This window comes from Carassius carassius, chromosome 49, assembly GCF_963082965.1.
Source record: "Carassius carassius chromosome 49, fCarCar2.1, whole genome shotgun sequence".
In the NCBI taxonomy this organism is placed as follows: domain Eukaryota; kingdom Metazoa; phylum Chordata; class Actinopteri; order Cypriniformes; family Cyprinidae; genus Carassius; species Carassius carassius.
Genome location: NC_081803.1, coordinates 23,585,416 through 23,599,653, shown reverse-complemented (window position 1 = coordinate 23,599,653; position 14,238 = coordinate 23,585,416). Strand labels below are relative to the sequence as shown.

Sequence of the window (14,238 nt, the reverse complement as noted above, 5' to 3'; positions counted from 1 at the left end):
CAAGTGACTAAAATGTTTCTAGCATGATTAGCATGTCGCTAAATAAAAGCGAATCTAAAATATTACGCAAACTGTTGTCAGTATGGTGTAAGAGTTTGAGTCTCATCTCACCGAAGTGTCCAGGACTTCAGGCTGACGACTGCACCTCTGATGATGACCTGAAGAATCTCCTCTGCAGCACAAAACACATCTAAATCATTCCCTCACAGCACAGCACAGCACAGCACTGCACGAACGAGCACAAACCTGCTTTTAGAAGAAGCTTTCTTGGTTTGGCTTCTCTTGGTCTTGATCTCTGCTGGAACACAACACAATGAAGCGGTGTGTGGTGTCTGGAGGTGTGCTGAAGGGTCAGAGGTTACCTGTGCTCTCCTGCAGCTCCGTCAGGAAGCGCTCGTGCTGCTGCTGCAGGTCTCGGTGTCCCTCGGGGTCCGCGCCGCAGGCGTCCTGAGCCACACGGTTGGCCCTCAGAGCTCTCTGATGCTCCCCCAGATAGAACAGAGCATCACAGAAGCGGTAGTGACCCTGAAGACCAGAGAACAGCGCCATCACAGTCATTCATAGCTCCAGCTCCAGCAGGAAATCATTCAGACTCGTACTCCAGTGACTCCACCAGAGCTGAACGAACACGACTTTGGTTTCCACTTCAGCTCAACAAATCATCTGCTACATTCATGTTGATGAACAAGCATTTAAAATGCACAGATTTTAAAATAAAAGCTTACTATGAGATAACAACATTTCACTGACATTATTATTATTATTTTTACTCGTTTATTAAATGGAAATAAGTTGTGATATTCACTGTTTGGATGTTTATATGACAGATTTATTCCAACAAACCTTACATACTGAAGAACAGATTAAATAAAAATACGTAATATAGTGTATATATGAATGAAAATGCTCCTCTCTACAGTTATTAAGCTGAGATGAGCGCTACAGCGAACTGTAGAGCGCAGAAATGCTTTCTGTTTGAATTTCATAATAAAACGGGACTTAATTTGAAAGCTTAGGCTTTGTTTTAAATAAAAACTGGATGGGATGTGCTATAAACAAGTTCTCAGAGGTGGAAAGTAACGAATTACATTTACTCGCGTTACTGTAATTGAGTAGCTTTTTTGTGTACTAATACTTTTTAAAGTAATTTTTTAAATCTGTAATTTTACTTTTACTTAAGTATATTTTGTTTAAAGTATTGTACTTCGCTACATTTTAAAACACATTAATTACTGAGTAAAAAAAATAAAAAATAAATCGCTCCCTGGAAACTACGTCAGTAAATAATGGGCAGGAGGGCAAACTGGTGCTAAAATCACAAGAAAGATGCAGACGGACAAAACAGGCGTTAGTGGTGCAGACACCGCTGAAAACGAAACCCCGTCATATTCTGAAGTTGAACTCGAAGGAAATGAAGTGAACCCCTGGCCATATGTATGCTCTATTATGCAGTGTAAGCTGTACTTGCCTAGGAAGACCAAACTAGCAGCTTATAAAATCTCGACAAGACATCAACCCTTCGCAAGAATGTAGAGGTAAGCTAAATAATTGCATCGTTGCATTGGTGGTTAAAATGAAGCTTTGACATGTTAGCAAGAGGTTTTACACAAATTAGCCAAAAAGACAGTGGTGAGGAGTGTGCTATATATATCATCTGTGATAATATCATAATTTTTGTTTTAATGATGTGCGCGCGCATTTATAGTGCTTTCTTTCACTGTGTGATTCAGTCTCCTAAAATGCATTCAGAATGATCACAAAATTGAAGATATAGGGGCAGAAAATTCACATATTTATAATTTATTTAATATAATTTCATATATTAAATCAAATTCACACAAAGAAGGCCGTCTTTTCCTCCAAAAATCATCATGAATATATACATACATACATACATATATAACAGTTCAGTAAACAAGTTAATTAAGAGACTTGTGTTTTAGACACCATATTGCCTTTTTTAGCTCTATTTCTACAACAGAAAATAATTCCAAACACAGTCACCAAAGCACAGTTTTGCGTCTCTGAGCAACGTGACAGTGTTTCGTTTCTGAATGAATCAAACGTTTAAATGATTCGGTTCAATCGCAATGACTCACTTATTAACAGTGACTTGCTGACACATACTGGCCATTTTAATTTCACATTTAAAGTATCTTTTGATTTTTTTAAATAATTAATTTCTTATCATTTCAAATGAGTATTCAACATTGTATGTCTTGTATATCAAAACATTATTCATGCATTTGTAACTGCAGGTTAAATGCATTCTTGTCCTGCACTAAACAGTGTAATACATCTAAATGCCACTTCCAATGAATCTTCTGCATTTCCTCTGCATTAAAAGATGAGTTTATTGATACTGATTTGCCTGGTAACAGCCCAAATGTTTTATTATTCTAAATAACTGATTCCTTTAATTAAAAACAACTAGTATGATATTAATAGACCTATCCCAGGGGTGTCAAACTCAGTTCCTGGAGGACCATAGCCCTAACCCTGCTCCAGCACACATATCATGTAGTTTTCAAATAAACCTAAATGATTAGATTAGCTGGATCAGGTGTGTTTAATTAGGGTTATATCTAAACTGTGCAGGACTGTGGCCCTCCAGGAACTGAGTTTGACACCCTTGGTCTGTCCCATTTTTGACTCCCTCCCACTGTTAAAATGTAACTAAGTAATTTTTACTCTGAGTAAATTTTAAATGAGCTACTTTTTACTTTTACTTGAGTAGATTTTTAGACTGGTACTTTTACTTGTACTTAAGTAAAATTTCATTAATGTAATGGTACTTTTACTTGAGTAGAATATTTTTGTACTCTTTCCACCTCTGCAAGTTCTGTTCTTGTATATACAGATCATTATCAGTTCATTAAAATGAGAATTGGTTCAAATATCGTCAACCCAGTCGTACTACAAACTGTGCAACCTTCTCCAGCGTCTGACACAGAGAGGATGATAATGAAGATGTGTTCAGTGATCAGCACTCACCTTGGCCCAGTCTGGCTGTAATATAATGGCTCTCTTTCCATCTCCAAGTGCTTTCCTGAAAACCGTTCCCACAATCAGTGTCACCAATCAATCACGTTGTTGAATATTGTGAATATCTGATACTCACAGATATTTCTCCGAGCGAATGTAGCAGAGCGCTCTGTTCCCGTACAGGATGTGGTTGCTCGGGCTGAAACACAGAAAGGAAAGAAGATGATGGGAAACTGACGTGGACTGGGAACTAAAGCAGTGAGCTTCTCCTGTCACTTACTGGTATTTAATGGCTTTACTGTACCACTTCAACGCCAGATCATATTTCCTTTTCTGAAATTGCTCATTTCCTTTGTTCTTCATTTCTTCACTTTTCTAGTTGTAAGATCCACAGTCAATCATGTTACTGATCCTAAGAATGCAGTGTGTTAAATATGAAAACAAGCGTGTTATTCGATCTTAAAGACTCTCACTGAAAAAGTCCAAGGGTCCGGCTCTGTTTTCAGCTCCTGGATGGCCTTCTTTTTACTGCATGAAGTCACCTGAAGATATCGTGAATCTGTGGATCAGACGTTCATCAGTGAGACAGCACAGACCCCGGATCAGTCGGATCTGCTGTACGAGCTTAATCTAATATTTTGCTATGAATTTCAGCATTTCAGTTTTGGTTTCCTACATCTCTCGTGCCGTCAGGACATCGATGGAAATGAAACTCACACTCGTTGAAGATGAAGCAAAGCGTCCGGTAGCGGATCTCCGCTGATCCCAGATCCATCAGCTTGTTACGGATGTCCGGAGCGCCGGAGGCCAGCAGCCAGCCGATGGCTTCAGCCAAACAATCTTCCTCCTGCAGACAGACAGAGAAGCGTGTCAGAAAACAGACCTGACACAAACAGCTACCGCAGCTACGTACCATGGAAAACAATCTGCTCAGGGACACCACGGCTCGGGCTTTCGTCTCCATGTCCGGCTCAGACAGCTGAACAAAACAAGACACAACATCAGACCGGAGTGACCTGAAGGATCAGGGAACGCTCATCAGAACGGATACGTACGCCTCTCTCCATGGCATCCAGAATGCTTTCCAGGAGCTCGATCTTCTTCAGCCTCTTCAGACTCAAATCATTCGACACACTGAAATACAGACAAATCAAAACCAGTTACTTTTAAACTGAGGTGGTTTCCCATGCAGAAATGTTGAATGGTATCCATTCAATAGCCTAAGTTCAGCACGTAAATGTAGTGATGGTACATTATCTGCTTCTTACTAATCACCAGGCATGTGATCGCCCAAGGACTAACAAAATATGTTTTTTAATTAAGTAACGGTAACGTTGATTTAATCAAGACAATGCAACTGTGTTTACATATACATTACACACACACACACACACACACACGTGTATATATATATATATAGGGGTGTAACGATACGCGTATTCGTATTGAACCGTTCGGTACGAGGCTTTCGGTTCGGTACGCGGTACGCATTATGGACCGAACGGTTCGTTGGACTAATTAATTATATTTGGAAAATAAATAAAAAATTGTGAAATATAATGATATGCGTTCAACAAGGTAGCCCAATAACCCAAACGACGTACCAGGCAATGCCGCTGACACCCCCGAAGAAGAAAAAAACACCAACTTATGTGTTTATGTTAGGCTACTCAGTCAGGCGCTCGCTCACTCAGTAATACACGCTGAAGGCTCGTTGCAAAATGGCCAATGCGTTTAACAGACCAGAAATAGAAGATCCTCCAATAACCAACAGGTCTGGTGTTTGGGTGCACTTTGGATTCCCTGTAAGCTATAATGGTGATGGCAAGAGAGTGGTGGATAAAAAAACAACGATATGTCGCGTCTAGGGTACACCAGCGGGAATACAAAAAAACAAAAAAATAAACACCAGCGGGAATACTTGAAACATGTCAACTCATTTACGCCGACATCACCTTAGTGTGTCAGTATCTGGGAAAAGACGAAAACAAGGAGAAACATACACGCAACAAACTATCCCCGCAGCATTTAGACAGACATTTCCAACGGATTCAAACAGGGCAAAAGACATCACCACGGCGATTAGGCTACATTTACGTTATAGCTGCGGATATGAGACCTTACTATTTACCATTCATTCTATCATCACCATTATAGCTTACAGGGAATCCAAAGTGCACCCAAACACCAGACCTGTTGGTTATTAGAGGATCTTCTATTTCTGGTCTGTTAAACGCATTAGCCATTTTGCAACGAGCCTTCAGCGCGTACTGAGTGAGCGAGCGCCTTACTCTGTAGTGGAAAACGTAGGTTTTAAGAACATGCTTAATGTAATTGAGCCCCGTTACAATATTCCTTCACGAGCTCATTTCAGACAGACCGTAATTCCTGCTTTGTTCCAAAAAACATTAGCCCTATAGAGAACCAATTGAGTAAAAACACACTCAATATAAAGAGTTATAGAGTTCCATATAAAAAGTTACATCTTTGTATTTGTTCATAACTACTACAATAATATAACATTTTCATTTTTTTTTTTATAAGGAGCTGTTTTTGTTTTATACAGTATGCTGCTAAGAAAACACCATAGAAGATGGGTAAAGAATAGCTCCATCATTGTTCAATGTAAAAAAAAAAAAACATACTTTGTTAGTTTTAATAAATAAAACAATTTTTAAAAATCAAGGAAATTTATCTGCCAATTTTTTCTATTTGCTGTATCTAAAACGTACCGAACCGTAAATCACGATTTTTTGATCAATTTTGCGATTTCGATTTTAATCACGATTTTGACACACACAGACATGCTTTACAGTCATAAATGCATTCAGTATAAAAGGTTTCCAAAAGAAAAAACGAGAGCTTTATCAAATGTCTCTAGAACGGACATAAGTCAAAATAATCACTAATTAAAGATGTCAAACAAAATGTAGACATATGGAAAAATTTTTATAAAAATACAACCGTGTTCAGGGATTTTTGTTTGTATGTTTCTGCAAGGTCAGCAGACAGTGAGGCTGGGGTTTGTTCCGATCCGAGCTCGTGAGCGGAGAGCGCAGTTCTGAATATCCCGCTCCGCTCGCTTGCTCCGTGGGGTCTCGCTCAACACAGAACGGCCTGCTGGTTCGATAATATGCAAGGAGTCATTTTACTGTTTAATAATAAACTGGTGTTTTCTGTGTCGCTGCAAAGATGAAGTTGACAATGCAGACTCGCCATGAACGCCAGAGAGAAATGCACATTTCATATGGATTACATCATCAGAGAGTAGCCCATTTATTTTGGTTTGAATATTTTCGTTTAAAAGAAGACATTTCAAGCTTTCTGTAATATATAGCCTATATTTCACAAATCTGAGGCACACGCTGAGTTTAGTTCACATGCAATGCAAGTGATCATGCCGGCGCCTTATTACATGTTCTGCTAGGCTATATATGTGCTTCTTATTTATTAAATACGGGCAACTGATTGATAAAATTAAGATACAATTTATACAAAACGAAAATCTTTTAAAAAGAGTTTTCTATAAAACAAAACTTAATGAAGTCGTCAAAATCATGTTTTACCAAAAACAGCGCCGTTGCTCTCCAGTCTTCTCTGCCGCCTCCATCTCTACCTGCAGACAGAGCTCTGCTCATCTTCACCAGTTATTCAGCCAATAAAGTGTTTCTGTTCTCATCTTTTTACTGCGTGCTGTGTGAACGTTCTGTTCCATTAACATGGGCTCGAAAAAAAAGTCTACGCATCACAGACAGAGTGTGTGAACCTGGAGTCAGGCACATGCCCAGTCTGCTCTGTTCTCGCGCTGCATCCTGATTGGTCAGATAACATACTGCGGGATGTTGGGGCTGCGGAAAACCGTGCTATAAAGCGATTTAGAAATCGCGCACACTCAAATCGTGATTTTATTTCGATTTCGATTAATCGCACAGCCCTAATATATATATATATATATATATATTCAGTTAATGAGCGCCGCTGCGCACCAAACAGATGCAACGCGATCGAATAAGAGCACAATAATTCTGATTAAAGTATCAATTTCGGACAATGAATGACACTTACTACATGTAAGTGTATTTTATGATAACAGATAGCAATAATGGGGTAATCAAAACTAAAATGCAATTAATGTGTGTGTGTGTATATACTGCAATTAGAAAATCCCACACCAAGATATTACCATATATCACATTTCAGCCAAAAAATACCGGGGTATGATTTTTTGGCCTCATCGCCCAGCCCTACGGTTAGATGTGACTCTTTCCTAAAGACACTCACTTGGAGTCCAGGAAGCCCATCTCCATGGCCCAGAAGGTGGTGGGGTGATTGTCCTGCTGTCTCAGGAGGATGGGCCACCAGAACACAGACACATGCATCAGATGACCCACGTGCTGCTTCACCTCGGGCTTGATCCTGCTCCAGCGCTCGTAGATGACGTCTGTCAAACACATCTACACTGAATCACCTGCAGCGCTGATCACGAACACTACACAGAGCTGTGGTCACTCACCAGGCGGCTCGATGTGGATGTACGGGAACTGACCCTGATAGACCTGCGGGAGGACACAGAGGATCATGGGACGACACAGAGGATCATGGGATGACACAGAGGATCATGGGAGTGGTCAGCACAGGCCGAATCATACTCACAATCTTGGTTTGGTGTCGCATCACATCCTGTCCTTCCTCCAGATCCGAGTCTTCAGAGTCTGACATCCTGAAACCACACAAACACAACACCAGGACCAGATCACATTTATTCAGACACACCAAAAGAGGTTTGCTACTATTACATCAAATCATGACACTAACATTGCTCACATACATGCTGCAGCTGATCATACGCGTTTTCTCTTTCACACACACACACACACACACACACACACACACACACACACACATGTTTGTTTCTGTGTAAAGTGTGTTCATCCCATAGGTGTAATGGTTTTTATACTGTACAAACTATATTCTATGGCCCTACACCAACCCTACACCTAACTCTAACCCTCACAGGAAACTTTGTGCATTTTTACTTTCTCAAAAAAACTCATTCTGTATGATTTATAAGCGTTTTGAGAAATGGGGACATGGGTTATGTCCTCATAAGTCACCCTCTCCTTGTAATACCTGTGTCATACCCATGTCATTATACAGAGTTGTGTCCTGATATGACACAAAAACAAGAGCACACACACACACACACATACACACACACATAAACAAACACACACATAAACAAACACACACACACTCTCTCTCTCTCACTCACACTCTCTCTCTCTCACACACACACACACACTTACTTACTCTCTCTCTCTCTCACACACACACTCTCTCTCTCTCACACACACACACACACACACACACACACACACAGACACACAATTTCTCTCTCTCTCTCTCACACACACTCACTTACTCACTCTCTCTCTCTCACACACACACACGCACACACAATTTCTCTCTCTCTCTCTCTCTCTCTCTCACACTCTCACACACACACACACACACACACACACACACAGACACACAATTTCTCTCTCTCTCTCTCACACACACTCACTTACTCACTCTCTCTCTCTCACACACACACACGCACACACAATTTCTCTCTCTCTCTCTCTCTCTCACACTCTCACACACACACACACACACAGTTCTCCTCAGCTTCCTGAGTTCTTCTTTTGTGAATGTTTGTCGTCAGAAGCGCCTGAGGAGCTCGCGAACAGTCAGGCCTCGCTTTCAACACAATAAAACACACACACACGAGAATTAACGAGTTTAATGATTAAACGGGTGAAACGGATGAAATCCAGGAAGTTAAACGCAGATGTTTACCTGAAATAATTAACGTTAACGTTAGACGTTTATCTGAAACGCCGCTGTCGCTCAAACGCCTAAGCTCTGCTCTAACAGTGCGACATCCCGAGGTGTTATGAATATGATTCACTGTGTTTATTTACCTGTTTTGGGGCAAAGTGCAGTTTGATTGTTTCCTGGTGTCTGTCGTTGGTCTCTTTCGCGCGTGAACTGCAGCACGATCACGAGCACGTCACTCCCGCCCTCCAGTGTTCGCCCGCGAAATCACAGTCACCTCTGGCGCCCTCTAGTGCTTCCGCAGAGCGCTGCGTTTGATTGGAGACCATTGCTCTTTTTGTAATTGTGAAAGAGATTCTATGGCCCATTTTTTTATGTCCCTGACTATTCGTATTAAAATAAACAGCATCCTAGTCTTTAATTTATCATCTGTTTTACTTTTATTTTATAAAAACTGAATGACCTTTTTAAAATACAAACATGAATTATTGATTTGTTCTTGTTATTAGAGAAATGTTATTGTTAAGCCAAAGGATTTCTTGTTCTTTATTTGTTCAGATCAGAATGCCAAGAGTCAGCGTGTGGACGAGGATCAGGACGGAGAGATTCCCATCAGTGAAATAAACCACATCTTTTACCAGGATCTGGCGTGCAGTGATGTGTTTGCTCAGGGTTCAGGTGATCAGATCCATCAGAGATCTGACCGTCAGTTGACCCATGACCCGCTTTAATAAAGCCCAGTGCTCAAGACATCGAGTCTTTCTCAAACACCACTCCTGATGTGGTTTGGGGTCAGACCGTGACCTCTGTGACCTCAGACTAGAAGTGAAACGCCATCTCACTATCTGCCATCATCTCATGAGCAAACAGACGGGTGTCGGGTGGCCACTCACCGTTTAACCTGTGACCCCGTGACCCCACCGTCGTCCCACAGAGATACTACCTTCTCAAAGTTTAGAAAACAGTGGCTTTTATTAAATCATAGACACAGTAATAAATGATCTGATAAGTCATGGCAGCATATTTTCTGTAACTTTAACAAACAATTTCAAAAATTAAGTTCAACAAAATTCAGTTCTTAAAGTCAGTTGTTATAATTATTAATAAATGGAAGCATATTGAGCGTTCTTGTTTTTATTTGTGTTTAGATTTCAACAGAAATAAAGCAATAACACACAAATGAAACACTTAAAGGGACAGTTCACATAAAATTAAAGTTGTCATCATTTACTCAAGTTGTGACAAACTTGCATAAGTTTCTTTCACATACATAAACAGATATTTTGAAGAATATTGGTCCCCATTGACTTCCATAGTAAAAAAATATTCCTAACATTCTTCAAAATATAACATTTTTCGGAGCATCCTGAGTGCAAGTAAATGACAGTTTTCATTTGTGGTGAACTATCCCTTTAAAGACGTTCCCAGACGTGAAGGATCGTCTTGGGATCAAAGGTGTGTTTGTGTTTGATGGCGCTGGATCTCTGCTCGTCTCGCGTGAAGATCCTGTTCCTGTGGATCCACAACACTTCCTGAAACACACCGCCGTGTCTCCCATCTCCATTCACACGCCGTGTTTCCTAAACAGTGTTCAGCTTCCTGACGGCTGCACGCTTGGCTCTCAGCTCACTAGTGAGTTCATGTTATAGACGTGTGGACCTGAGGAGGTTAATGAGTGTCTGCTTCATCCTCCTCCTCCTCCTCAGAGCTGGAGTCTTCATCGTTGTAAAAGTGCAGTGTGGCCTGAACGGGGAAACTGTCCAGAACCGTCCGGCCCAGATGAGACAGATGCTCCTGCATCCTGGACCTGGGCAGAAACAGCCTGCGGATGGATGCGACCCGTCAGAAACACACACACACACACACACACACACACACACACAATGCTAGTGACACCCAGCTAACAATCTGGCAAAGTTCTCTCAAAGTTATTATGAACAAACTTTTGTTCAAAGTTATCAGGTTTTTAATAATGATAGCACAAAAACATTATTGATGGGATGTTTTATTCAGGGTTGCCAAGTCCACGGATGTTTATGAACTGATCTCCCGGGAACACTATTTTAATGGAGAGAGAATCTGTGGAAAAAACACGATTTGTAAATAATGGAGGTTTTGTTTCAAAGACCTGGCAACCCTGGACTTATTTCTGAAACATTTTATTTGCAGGTTTAACGTCTTTTAACGTTTTTGAAATGTTACTACTTGTTTTAGTACATTCAGATCTAACGTTCCCATACTGTTTGCAAGATGAAAAAATAACGTTCACATAAGAATAAACGTCTTAACAACTTTATGGGAACGTTAGCAAAACGTTCCTAGAACATATTCTTGTTAACTGGGTATTTATAAACATCCAAAGAATATTTAAGTGTTCTAGACTTATGAATGAAGAGGAAGAGCATCAGACCTCACAGGATGCTGGAAAACATCTTCAGAAGTCTGAACTCGCCTCAAACCTCCAGAAACCACCTGAAGAACACAGGAACACGGGTGAACAGCTCAAATGGTGTAATTTCTGCACTCTCAGATCAACATATCGATAAACACAGAGACCAAAGTCATTAAAATGAGTTACTTTATTTAATTGCATCTCTCTTGTTGAACGATCCCAGGGTCTCCATATCACAGGACAACTATCAGAACATAAAAGAGCGAGTCACTCACACTGAAGACTCTAAAGATGTGAAAAACACAGAGGAACTGAGCATAAACTCTTACCCGAGCATCCGATCCGCGTCTGAACTCACCGGCAGCATCTTCCACACTGAGCGCGCGCTCCCGCACACGGGTGAAGGCGCGCACGCGCGGAGAGGTGGGCGTGTTCCCGAGTGCGCGCACCCGCAACTCGGTCCGAGTGATGAACCAAACATACAATTCTTTGACATGACGTCACGAAGTACCTTACTTTCAGAGATAGTTTTACGAATCTGAACTTGCTATCTGCAAATATTTCATTTTGGAATTAAGAATCATGTAATCTAACGATGTTTTCCATATTATTAATAAAAAGTTAAATTGATTTTCTAATGTTAAGGGAACGTTGCATTTGATCATTTTGCAAACATTATGGAAATGTTAGAGTTGAATGTTCTCTGAATGTTCTGAAATAACTAACATTTAAAACCATTAGATGAACATCCAGCTAAAATGTTTCAGAAAAAAACATTACATGAACAATGTATAAATAATGTTTTTGAGCTAACGTTTCGAGAACATCAGATAAAGCTGAACAAACACTATATTACTGTTGGTGGAAGAAGGTTTGTTCATCACTTGAGAGAATCTTCTGTGAGCTGGATTCCTGTCAGAGACTCTGTGATTATAATAAATCATGTCAGTGTAATCAGTTAAGCATCAGATAATCAGATAATCGCTGTATCAGGTTACATTAGACACAAATCACACAGAAAGCAAAGAGCTGAAGAATCAAACCCACTCGATTCATTTGATTCTTTCCTCATTCACACAGACAGTGAATATTTAGATATGGTTTATTAATGAGCTTCTTGTGACACAGAGTAATTATCTAAATCAACACGAAAATCAGGATGAATGTGTTAAATCTGAATAAACACTGTGTATAATGCACCATATTATGGCTTGTGAAATAAGCTTTAGAGAAGGATCTGAAGACATTAAAATGTTCATATTCCTGATTTCATATTTCTGGAGTGAAACGACGTCCCGGTGGATCTGATGTGATGTTTGAATGGCTTCATATCAGCAGGGCGTTTTAAAGGGCACTTCATCAAACGTACGGAGCGCAGTCTTTACTGAGGATTACTGAAGGACTCTCTCAGAAAGAGCTCGGGTCTGGTTCTTCATCCATCAGCCTCTGAACCCTGTTACAGATGATCCACGTCACAAGAGAAGCCTGTGGAAGCTTGCTTCTGCCACAGAAGAAAAATATCACTGAGGGAGCTACTTATGAGAATTAGGATGTAAAAACTCACGATTGTGAGGGAAACAAGTCAGAATTTTGGGATTTACTGTAAATTCAGTTTCAGAGTTATAAACTAACAATATAAGGGGAAAAACTCACAACAGTGAGAAAACGAGTCCACATTTTGAGATATAAACAAACAATTTGGAGAAAAATGTCTGAATTATGAGACACAAATGTGCAATTCTCAGAAATAAAGTCCTAATACTGAGATATAAAACTCAAAAGTCTGTTAAAAATCTTTTATTTTGAGATATAAACTCCAAACTGAGGTGAAAAGTGGGAACAGGTTTGCACAGGATCCGGACGGTCATGTTGGAGCAGGAGAGCGGCGGTCGTGTATTTGATTGGACGAGAATGAAAACGAGGCTGGACTCACGTTATTTACAACAGAATGTCACACTGGCCATCACTGCTGTCACATCACCTCATCAGTTACTCAATTAATGTATTTATAATTCAATCTGCTGCGAGCCTGATCCAAACAGAGCTTCATCCCAGTGCATTGTGGGATACAGTGTGCTCTGCTGTTTACTTTGAAACATGTTAGCGTGTCATTCTGAACATTCAGGATCTGGTTTACAGATATGTTAAATATATTAAATCTAGTTTAAAAAAAGAGGAAAAAAAGAAGTTTATTTTTGCCAATGTTCCCATTAAGTTATGAAAATTTTATTTCTCAGTGCTTTTTAAATGTTGAAAATGTCCTTTTTTAAATGTTTCATAAACGTTTTTTCTTGATTATGCAAATATTAAATAGGAATATATTGTATTTTATCATTTTGCAAACATTAGGGGAACGTTACTTTTGAATGTTCTCTGAAAACTCTGAAACAAGTAACTTAAAAAAAAGTCCAACTAAATCTTTTCAGAAATAAAATGTTCCATGAATGATGCATAATAAGGTTTTTGTACACAACTATCTGTCAATACATCTCTCTCGGATGTTTTTTGATTAGAAATGCAGAGCGACAGCCACTCGACAGCCCCGTTTACATTTGCGTGAAATGAAATACATCGGTAGGGTCCACGCGCTGTAATCGTTAGTGATGTGAGGGTTCGGCTCTTTGGTCTGGTGTGTCTCGTGGTCAAACTCAGATCTACTGCTTCTGTTCGACCAAACAAGCAAACACAGAAGAGAGACTCGTGCAAACGAACGCGCTCGCAGACGTCTGCAGCATCAGGTCCGTTTGAAGTTCTTCATTCAGTTATGAGTATGTGTTAAAGGAGAGAAAGCTCCTGGCTGATGAGGGTACAGAAGGTTATTGGAGCACACATGTACGTTTACACACACCATCATCAGCCCCACAATCCCCTGCATTGCCGTCCTCTTCTGCATCCGTACAGATCTCCTGTGAGTCTGCTAGTATGGCCTACAGTACTGAGACTATGTACATCAGAGTCAGTCGACTACAGAACCGTCTGTACATGCGTGGATAAATATGTCTGTCGCTATTCCAGAAGGCAAAATATACGACTCTGTGTCG

General features: G+C 40.2%; 3 protein-coding genes across 3 annotated transcripts in view; all 3 read right to left on the bottom strand.

Moving 5' to 3' along the window:
* Positions 1-9,058, bottom strand: part of LOC132132838 (E3 ubiquitin-protein ligase TTC3-like) — a 26,215-nt gene extending 17,157 nt beyond the window's left edge. The window contains exons 1-14 of the mRNA XM_059545367.1: positions 8,952-9,058; positions 7,639-7,705; positions 7,499-7,541; positions 7,267-7,426; positions 4,041-4,119; positions 3,899-3,964; positions 3,703-3,832; positions 3,459-3,544; positions 3,266-3,360; positions 3,122-3,184; positions 2,995-3,049; positions 363-525; positions 248-298; positions 112-176 (exon numbers count right to left, since the gene is read on the bottom strand). Of these exons, the coding sequence (XP_059401350.1) occupies positions 112-176; positions 248-298; positions 363-525; positions 2,995-3,049; positions 3,122-3,184; positions 3,266-3,360; positions 3,459-3,544; positions 3,703-3,832; positions 3,899-3,964; positions 4,041-4,119; positions 7,267-7,426; positions 7,499-7,541; positions 7,639-7,704 (1,122 nt within the window). The 5' untranslated portion in view covers position 7,705; positions 8,952-9,058. The remainder of the gene's footprint in view (positions 1-111; positions 177-247; positions 299-362; positions 526-2,994; positions 3,050-3,121; positions 3,185-3,265; positions 3,361-3,458; positions 3,545-3,702; positions 3,833-3,898; positions 3,965-4,040; positions 4,120-7,266; positions 7,427-7,498; positions 7,542-7,638; positions 7,706-8,951) is intronic.
* Positions 9,059-10,169: 1,111 nt separating this feature from the next.
* ripply3 (ripply transcriptional repressor 3) lies at positions 10,170-11,948 on the bottom strand. The gene is made up of 4 exons (XM_059545489.1): positions 11,527-11,948; positions 11,384-11,441; positions 11,216-11,277; positions 10,170-10,627 (listed from the first exon to the last, which is right to left on the bottom strand). Exons 1-4 carry the CDS (start codon positions 11,691-11,693, stop codon positions 10,474-10,476), a joined length of 441 nt encoding a protein of 146 aa, XP_059401472.1. The 5' UTR covers positions 11,694-11,948; the 3' UTR covers positions 10,170-10,473.
* Positions 11,949-14,050: 2,102 nt separating this feature from the next.
* The window catches only part of kcnj6 (potassium inwardly rectifying channel subfamily J member 6), a 22,281-nt gene continuing 22,093 nt past the window's right edge, over positions 14,051-14,238 (bottom strand). Inside the window, exon 3 of the mRNA XM_059545488.1 lies at positions 14,051-14,238. This exon is cut by the window's right edge and continues 622 nt beyond it. The gene's annotated coding sequence lies outside the window, so the exon portion shown is untranslated.

Bases quoted from the DNA above. Each gene is read 5' to 3' on its own strand.
- ripply3 (XM_059545489.1), bottom strand. From the start codon at position 11,693: ATGTCAAAGAATTGTATGTTTGGTTCATCACTCGGACCGAGTTGCGGG. The intron at 11,442-11,526 runs GTAAGAGTTTAT...ATGTTCTGATAG, and splicing joins GACGCGGATCGGATGCTCGG to TTGTCCTGTGATATGGAGAC. The intron at 11,278-11,383 runs GTAACTCATTTT...TGTGTTCTTCAG, and splicing joins GAGAGATGCAATTAAATAAA to GTGGTTTCTGGAGGTTTGAG.